Source organism: Mustela erminea, chromosome 6, assembly GCF_009829155.1.
Source record: "Mustela erminea isolate mMusErm1 chromosome 6, mMusErm1.Pri, whole genome shotgun sequence".
In the NCBI taxonomy this organism is placed as follows: domain Eukaryota; kingdom Metazoa; phylum Chordata; class Mammalia; order Carnivora; family Mustelidae; genus Mustela; species Mustela erminea.
The window spans coordinates 32,954,043-32,964,386 of NC_045619.1; the positions used below are offsets into that span (position 1 = coordinate 32,954,043).

General features: G+C 31.0%; 1 protein-coding gene across 15 annotated transcripts in view; it reads left to right on the forward strand.

Moving 5' to 3' along the window:
• Window positions 1–2,347, forward strand: part of MGAT4C (MGAT4 family member C) — a 729,258-nt gene extending 726,911 nt beyond the window's left edge. For all 15 annotated transcript variants that reach the window (XM_032346837.1, XM_032346835.1, XM_032346840.1 and 12 more), the window contains one exon: window positions 334–2,347. In XM_032346837.1, the coding sequence (XP_032202728.1) occupies window positions 334–1,475 (1,142 nt within the window). In that variant the 3' untranslated portion in view covers window positions 1,476–2,347. The remainder of the gene's footprint in view (window positions 1–333) is intronic.
• The last annotated feature ends 7,997 nt before the right edge of the window (window positions 2,348–10,344 follow it).

The following is a 10,344-nucleotide window of genomic DNA, read 5'->3' on the forward strand; positions in this document are numbered from 1 at the left end:
AAACATCTATCTTCTCTAATGGGCATTTATGAGCACATTAAGCTGCAAAACACCTTAAATAATATTTTTTATTTCACAAACAAATGTTCACATCAATAGGCTTATATGTCATTGGACTTAAGATGCATTTTTTTCCAAAGAAAAACCAATTATGTATTAAGTACTATAGCTTTTATATATTTAGCATAAGACTTCACTCACAAAATATGCAACATATATCATTTACTAGATATACCTAATATCATAGCAGACCCCAGGGGAAAAGATTTTTTATATGTTATTCAAAACCTATTTCCCATTTAATTTGTTTTCTTTTTTAATTCTTTTGTTCAGGGTTTCTTACAATTGGACTTTCATCAGTGAAACGAAAAAAAGGAAACTATTTACTTGAGACGATCAAGTCAATTTTTGAGCAATCCAGCTACGAAGAGCTGAAGGAAATTTCAGTGGTGGTTCACCTGGCAGACTTTAATTCATCCTGGCGTGATGTCATGGTCCAGGATATTACACAGAAATTTGCCCACCATATTATTGCAGGAAGATTAATAGTTATACATGCTCCAGAGGAATATTACCCAATCCTGGATGGCCTTAAAAGAAATTACAATGATCCAGAAGACAGAGTCAGATTTCGTTCTAAGCAAAATGTAGATTATGCTTTTCTGCTTAATTTTTGTGCCAATACTTCAGACTATTATGTAATGCTTGAAGATGACGTTCGATGTTCAAAAAATTTCTTAACTGCCATCAAGAAAGTCATTACATCCCTAGAAGGAACCTACTGGGTAACTCTTGAGTTCTCTAAGCTTGGCTACATTGGAAAACTTTATCATTCTCATGATCTCCCACGTTTGGCACACTTTTTATTAATGTTTTATCAAGAAATGCCTTGTGATTGGCTATTGACTCATTTTCGGGGTCTTTTAGCTCAGAAAAATGTGATCCGTTTTAAACCATCTCTCTTTCAGCACATGGGTTATTATTCATCGTATAAAGGGACTGAGAATAAGCTGAAAGATGATGATTTTGAAGAAGAGTCATTTGACATCCCTGATAACCCTCCTGCAAATCTCTACACCAATATGAATGTTTTCGAAAATTATGAAGCAAGCAAGGCTTATAGTAGTGTTGATGAGTACTTTTGGGGGAAACCACCTTCAGTAGGAGATGTCTTTGTGATTATATTTGAGAACCCAATTTTAATTAAAAAAATTAAAGTGAGTACTGGAACAGAAGATCGGCAAAATGACATTTTACATCATGGAGCCCTAGATGTTGGGGAAAATGTTGTAGATTTCAAACAAAGTAGACATTGTGTTACTTACTTAAGACTAGGGGAATTCAAAAACGGAAACTTTGAAATGGCAGAGGTGAATCAAAAAATTCCATTTGACATAAATTGTATAAGGATATATGTTACCAAAACACAAAAGGAATGGCTGATTATTAGGAGCATTAGCATTTGGACTTTTTAACCAATTAAATCGATATGTCCAGCTATCAAAGCAGGCTTTCCTGTTTCCTTTTTTGCTACCTTCCCTTTTGCTATTGTTTGTTGGAGAGAAAGCAATGGATGGGATATTTTCAAGGAAAAGTCTAATCATTTTGGCAGTTTTGATTTTCGTATTGTCAACATAATTTTATTCTAATCCACACTTGTATTTATTTTAACTCCTAAAGTTTATAGTTAATGCTACTTTCATTTATATTTTTAATGTGTTGATGTTAGTTCCAAAATTCTAATTAAATGTCAAAAATATGACATGAAAGATTTAAAGTGAGAAAATTTAGTTTGCTGGATGGTGAGTCTTGAAAAACAGTTGCCAATTGTGTGCACTTCCTCAAGAATTAAAACATTCATTATATCATCAGATAGCTTTTATTAAGCATCTATGTGAATATGCAGTTGGTTAGAATGATAATCTTTTTTTTATTGTAAACATAGATTTTCATAGACTTCTGTACATCTACAATGAATACCTCCTCATAGAAGTGATGTCTTTACAACAGAATTTTGTGCATAGGTGGAGTGATGGAAAGAAAAAAAAATGACTTAAAATATTTCTCCCCTGATCATTTATACAAAAAGGGGCATTGTTCATTGTATAGAAACAATTAACTGAGCACCTATTGTTAATAAATTTTCTGTGGGAAGCAGTCTTTTTCTAGATTCCCTTTTGCAAAAAGAATAGTTATGCTCAATATTTTCAAGTTATATTGGGTACCTACATTTAATAGAAGAAATTAGAGAAGGCCTATAGTTAGTTCATTCTTACAAACATTTACAGTAAATGCGGAAAACTTTTGAAATTGATTTTATATGTTTTGTATTAAAATTCATATAATTGAAATTGTAATCTATCATATATTTTTTTGAAGTTTAATGGACATCTTGTAAAAGAGAAAGAAGGAAAAATAGAAATCAGTTGACTTTTCTATACTCAGAGCTAGTTCATAGTAAAGCCAAAGTGAGAGATCAGATGTTCTGATACCCAGACAGCACCCTTTCCCTTACGTAGAGATTACTCCTCACATAAATTATGCTTTCTGTTCACCTCCACCTAAGTCTCATATAGTAAGTTATGCTATCTTGAAATGGGTAATATGATTCTTCCATAAGTCATATTATCATTCTGTGGAGTAAGTCTAAAGTGTCTGAAATGATACTCTTGTATATGCACCCACATGGTGAGTAAACTTGACTAACTTTTACTAAAAGGAACTGGACAATTGTGCCTAAACCATATGTCCTATTAAAGCATTTCAGGACACCTTAGGTGCATCCTAAAGACATTGGTTGTCCAGAATGCCCTGAGCTTATCTGATCCTTTCTATCTTTTGACAAACAGCAGAGATGAAAGGGTTTACTATAAAGATATGAAAAGTACTTCATGCATGTTTATGGAAAGGTTCAAATGCATATTTATTCACGCTATCCAAATTGATTAAATTAGAAACTCATAAAATTTGGGATTTTTTTTATTGATACAATAGCTATGTGTATTTTCTTTGCATCCAGATGCTATTGTATAATAAAGAGAAAATAGGAATCTATAAATATTAATATTTTGTTGCACAACAAGTCTTAAAGTCATAAGAAAAAATGAACACTGCCACTAAACTACAATTTTTGCTTTGATTTGGAGGGTATTTGCCAGATGTTTAAAGACATTCTATTTTCTTGGCTTTTCTCATCCTCTTTCATTAACTGGCTAGTTGCATAATATTCTACATATATCTCAGAAATTATAAATAATCTCTTTTTCTGTACTTTTAATGACAAAAGGTAACCAACAAAGACATATAATTTCAAGACTTAAGCAGACTCCATGAAGTGATTGTAAACTTCATAGAGTCAGCATAGGTTCTGAGAGTGTTTCCAAAGACCAGCCATTGACATCAACTTGTGGAAAATGCTTTCAGAAATATTGTTGAGGGTAACAATGATACTGAACGTTTGTTAGAGAATTATAAACGCAAAGTGATTTTAAGGAGTTGCATTTTACCTTAAACTTGGTCTTTTCATTAGGAAAGCAGGTTTGAATAAGCTGGTCAGTCACCTAAGGATGTATTTATGTTTTCTTTATAGATTGAGTGGAGGTCAACTTTTTAAGGAAAGACTTTGACAAACAAAGCTCCTCCATTGGAGAACAAGGGGGCAGATAACCTTTCTCTTTATAAAAGATAATCTAACCAATCATTCTTTATATGAGTCAGTGTTGCATTTCCTGTATTTAAAAATTCTGAATATGGCTACTATAATCTTGTCTCAGAGGCATAGAGCAAAAAGACAGTTATTAGGTTTAATTACATTCAATCTGTTATTAAGCATTATGTCTCATCAATGTCTCTTTGCAGTAAGTTTTAAAAAAATACATATATATATATTATTTTCTTTGTTACAAATATCCATTGAAAAACACTGGAGTGTAATACAAAAGTTGAGTTATTTAATTGCTACCTGACTAAGATGCTGATAGAGTTCAAGCACAAAATATGACATGTACCTTAATAATGTCTAAATTTGTTACTTTAAACTGACTAAAATGCTTATTTACATTTAAATTTCTTCTCCTTGAAGGGAGCCTTTTCAGCATTTATAAACATCAAAGAAAAGCATTCATGAAAGCACAATAAAAACATGGAAATTATACATTTTTGGAAAATACACGTTATAGTAGCAATAACGTGTCTGGATATAAAAATACATAAAAAGTGATAATATAAGCACTGTTGCATTATCATCAAAAAATATAACTTTTATAAGATAGATATTTTCCACATATAAAAATATAATTTAAAAACCAAACATCATTTAGAACTACTTTTCTCATACAGCTACACTTATGAGACTAGAAGATTCCATTTCTTACTAAACCATTATTCTCTGGGAATTTTTATAAAGCTATCATAGAAAAACTATGCTGTACAATAATGACACCCAAGTGAAACAAATATTTACAAATTACAAGGTATGGTAGGGAAAACACTTGCTATTCTAAATGTCTATATGGCAAACATCACTCAATATTTGCCAGTTTGTCAACATGTCCATTAGAACATGACACCCAGGATTATCCTGGAAAACCCTACTCTTGGTGTCCTCCAGCATCTGAAGATAACAGTGTGATCCTCTTTCTTTACCTTATCAGTATTTCCGTTAATACTGTTTAAGATTACATTTATTTTTATCACCATACTACTAATAAAGCTCACACTCAAATTTCATGACATTTCTTTCTTGATCTCATGACAAAACCTGATTTGCCATTTGGTGAATGTTCAATGGATTTTTTGAAGGTTTCTTGTAAAATTTAGTATTAATTTCCAGAGAATTTCATTGTTTCTTTTGACTGATGACTCCCTACTTCCAGCTTTTGATTCCATCATTCAGTGTTTTAACATAACTCCCCAGCTTTCTGGTACCACAGATTTGGTATGTGTGCCTTTTGTCCTCTCAGAAAATACAGTTGAAGGGTCATGAACCCCTGAGTTTGAAACCCAGTTCTGCAATTACTGACCTCCAGATATGAGGAAAGTTATTTAACCTTTTTGAATCTTAGTTCCTTCATCTGTGAAATTGAAATTATTTTACCTTGTAGGCTGTTAGAGTTGAAAAGGAGATAACAAAGTAATCAATCAAGAAATAAATGTTTCTTGTTTTTTTAGCCATGTTATATATGTTAAAAAAGGACATGGCCCTTCAAAACACTACTAGAGGCCTTCATCCTGAGCAATATCATCAACTTCATTATCCACTAAAAATGTCATCCAGAGCACCTTTTTATATTTATGTTGCTAAAGAATGTCATGTAGGCTTATGTAAATGCCTTCCTCAATATCAAGATCTATTGTATTCCTGTCATTCTATTACTTTAGAAACCTCATTCAAAATTTGTAACAGTTATTCCTAATATTCCCATTGTAAATATTAATGATTTCTATTTAAGAAATCTAAACTCATTTATTTTGAAAAATTAAGAAAGAAAGTCTTTTTGTAATTTCTAAAATTTTGCCCAGAATCTCCAGTAAGCTCACAGAGCTGGGGTTTGCTGAGTCTTTCTTTTTTCATTACCACGTTTCTATTTTTTTGTTTATTTCCTTTCATTACTGGCAAAAGTTATCAGTGTACTAGCCTATAAATTACCTGGGCTGTGATGTTCAAACTTGAAAACAGGCTTCCTTTCTCCTTGTCTACCTTGAGTTTCATTGTTTAGATTTCTACTTTGAATTTTTTCTCTCTTCATTTCAGTATTATTCTTGTTGGAAGGAAGAAGGTTGTAATGAAATGTAATTTGGTTAGTTCTTGCTCTTTGTCTTTTGTTTGCTTTTAACTTTTTGTTTTTGAATGTTCCAAGATTATTGTATCATTGCATACATGGGCGTGTGTATCTATGTCTAGATAGATCTGTGTGTGTGTGTATATGAATATACCTATATGTATACATAGACGTATGTGTGTATACATGTAGATATTACTGTATGTGTATATATTTGAATATATGTGTATTTGTGTATGTGTGTGTGTGTGTTTGTGAAAGCAAGAGAAAAGAGGAAAAAAGGGGAAGAAGAGGTATCTGTATCTTTAGCATTATTTTTGACAAACATACCTCCACTTATTCTTGGCATTAGTGTTCCTAAAACACTGCTTTCCTGCTTGTGTCTCCCTTCTGAACTGGCTTTTGATTGTGTCCTTACATATTTTATACATCATATTCTCTGAAATATCACAACTCATTAGAAATTTCTGGACATTTTAGATTCTTCAAATTCCTTAAAGCTTATTTGCTTGTTAGAAGATCCCAAATCTCTCAAAACAGGACCTTAGAATTTTAGCTTTAAATTTATTTGTATTTCTTAACTATTGAAGATTCAAACATGCATTGCAAAGCATTCTCTTTCTAAACTGTAAGTATTATGAAAACAAGGTCATACCATTCCAAAATTCTTGTCCCTTTCACCTCATTAATCTGCTCAGCCCAGTTACACTGACTGAAGTCCAGAGTAGTACTCACTTCTTTAAATCTTCTAAGATGGGTTAATGTTCTATTTTGAGAATTGAAATTGAAATGTAGATTTGAGGCCATTTCCTAAATAATTGGATCTAAACATCTATTCTGAAAAACATACATATTTACATATTCGAGATCAAAGTAGTTTCTTATTTGAACTATTGCTTCAGTTTCCCATTTTGTTCTGTCTAGATATTCTCTTCAAAAATTTACCCAAAAGTTCAATTTATTATGTGATAAAATGAGTAAGATTTTTATGCTCATAGAAAAATATAATCACACTAAGAATAGAGTCTGTTCAGATTCATGTCTTATTGAAAGAAAAACAATACCCTACATAGCCATCTCTTCCAATAGCTGAATTAAAGATACATTGATACGATTCTCAATATTTTTCTTATTAAATGAAAAATTTTATAAACCATATACTCATTAATTTTAATAAGCTGGAAATTATTTTATTTAATTATTTAAGGATGAACAATGAGAGAATAAACAGTATTCAGAAATTTAGCCTATAATTTCAGTATACTATGTGTCACTACAACTTAAACTACAATAACCAACGTAACCTACAATGATTATGCCTAGCTGCAGATAAATATGATTTTAATGCATAAATAAATCAGTTCATAAATAAAGTTAGCAGTCAAGATTGAAAGCCAACTATTGCAGAACTTTTTAAAATATTTAATGTATGGTGTACTCAAAGGTCTGGAAGAAAGATAAGGAATTTTTCTCTTCTATCTCCTCATTCACTTCATTTTCTGTGGACCGTGCAGAGATAAATGGCAGTCCCATTTTCAAACCCCAAGGTTTTAAATTCTATTACAAACCAGACATTTAATAAATGTCTTTATTGTAATTTCCTCTAAGTCAATTTTCTTATGCCACAATAAACTATTATTTTCTCATCAGTATGTCCCCAACTATGTATGAAAAAAGTCTTAAAATATTAAATGTATCTTTTCCCCCCATGAAATGTTTCATATTAACTTTTTGGTATGTTCTATTTTTTCATCTTTAAATAATCTATACAGTTCCCACCTACTTTTAAATATATCAATACTCTGCCACCCTGAAGCACTGGTATTCCACACTGTTTACTTTATCAGTGAGAGGAGTACATTTCCAAAAAGTTAAAATAGAGATCTTGATTCCTTTACCATTGCCTATCTTTTACAGTAATCTGGTTTTGACTACAGGTTACATTGGTTATCCTACATTTAGGTGTTATTGGTCATAATGGGACCACACGAGATGATATCAGTAGTTGGCAGGAGTTATTGGCAGGAGTTATTCCCCACTATTACAAAATAAACTCAATGACTTAAACTACATTTTGCACTTTAACAACTAATACCATTGAAAGATATTGAAGGTAAAAAAAAAAAAAGAAGATATTGAAGGTTTATACCTTTCTATCTTTTTATATCATTGGATCTATTTTTTAATTATAATTCTTTACATACAAATAATTTGACTGTGAATAAAGGAATAAATGTAAAAAAAGTCATTTCCTTGATTTATAAATCAGCCTAAGATAGTTATTTTCAAAAGGGTAAGCTAGTAAAGTGAATGGTACTTTTTCCTTACATGAAAATATCTATAACCTTAGCTTTGTATAGAATTACAGTAAAGAGGCTTTCTCCTATGAAGTCAATACCCAAATTAAAAATATAAAAATCCCATTAATGCAATTTTAACTTCAATATTCAACTTTTCTTAAGCTCTAAATCATATGTGACTGGACACAAGAATTTTGTTTATTGTTTGTAAGACCTTTATCTACCATAATTTGGTAATAAATCATGACCTCATTAATGTTCTTAAAAATCTAAGAGAAGCAATTATAGGACCATTACTTGAGAAATTTGTCACTAATAGTAAAGAAAATTTCTAAGACTTAATTGTGTATTTGAAGTATCCATAATTTAATGGTTGGAGATACATTCACTTAAATCCACAAGCCAAAGTGTGTATGTCTACCCTCTAATTTTCTGCTGACCTACTGTAACCAGTCATGTGTTTTTTATAAAACTGATTTTAAAAAATGTAAGTGCCCTTCTAGATAAAGCAAACTAAGTTGACCATCTTTTCAAAGTAAATATATTTTGTAGTATTTCTTTTTCGTAGATTTTTCAATTGGCCAAACCAATTTAATGTAGTTAAAACTACACATCATTAATCAGCATACCACCAGGTAAAAAGGTGCTTAATAAATAATGATCTGATACACTACTGAAAATAACTATCATGAATACCCTTCATACAGTGTGACCCTAACATTTAATATTTTGTTTTAGAAGAAGAAAGTGACATTTGTTAAATTGGTTTGATAATGCCTATTGTATTCTTATGAATATAGTTGCACTGTTACTATTAATGTAAATTTATTATTATAAAAATGCAATTTATTATAAATATATAAAATTTTTACTGTTTTTCTGATTTTCATTAGTAAATTTAATAACAATGATTGTAATTGATCTCACAATATAAGATTTTGCAAGGCGTGATTTTACTTAACACACCAGGCTACTGTTTAATTTTATTTTAATCTCATAATATATGCAGTTGGTTCTGCTTTTTTAGTCACAGGTTTTAGGAGTCATAGAAATGGACATTGTTTAGTACAAAAACACATTTTTAGTAAGTTAAGAAACCAGCTTTACATACCATGTCAACATTCTAGATTAGTAAGTTTATTGATCTAACCATGTAGACTATAATGTAGAACATTGTTTTTGTTTAAATTCCTTAAAATTTCCCCATTTGATTTCAAAGCATATTAATATCTAAATTGTAAAAGCATTGCAAATTTGGAATATTCAAAGTACTATAAGTTCAATTAGTTAAATCACTAATTTTCACAGATAATTTATTGAAATGAAGGCACACAGGAAGACAATTACATCCATGCAGACTTAAAAATAAAAAGAAATATATGGTAGTGTTACAGTGAGATTATACTAAGTAAGCATTCATGGGTTTTAAAGTGGTCTAGGATGGGCTTCTGGGTGGCCCAGTGGGTTAAAGCCTCTGCCTTCGGCTCAGGTCCTGATCCCAGGGACCCCCGCATCAGGCTCTCTGCTCCCTGAGAAGCCTTCTTCTCCCTCTCCCACTCCCCTTGCTTCCCCCTCTCTCTCTCTCTCTGCCTGCCTCTCCACCTACTTGTGATCGCTGTCTGTCAAGTAAATTAAAAAAAAAAAAATCTTTAAAGTGGTCTAGGAGGATTTTTAAGGAATGTGTCTAATTCATAATCACTTTAATGGCTTGACCCAATAATTTAGGTTATATTTCCAGATCATAAGAAAAAATTTCTGTCAATTTCATGATAAATTCGAGTTTATGATTTAATAGAGTTTATTATGTTAATCAATCTCCCAGATGATTCAAAATTCGTCAGTTGCTTCATTTCTAAATGATATGGCCTGTCAACCTATTGGAGAGAAATAAAAATATAAAAAAAACAAATGTTGGTCATTATGCAAACTAAACCACTAGAAGAATTATTGAATTTTGTCCCATTTAATTAAAGAGTGACCTAGGAAAGACATTCATTTCCGCCTATTAACACTTAATTAATTTTAGTGAATTAATAATATTTCTTTAGAAATTGAGTAATGAAATCATGATGTTAATAATTCATATTTAGCGGAGGGTAGAAGTGGAGGCCACAGAGTGAGACTAGGTTATTTAGTTCCAAAGAAAAGTCATCTATGTTGATAAGAAAAGGAAACAAAAATAAATCTTCTCTAATTTACAGATCACTTAATGTAGGCTCAACATCTAGAACAGCATTTACACATAAGCCACATGTTCTAAGCAA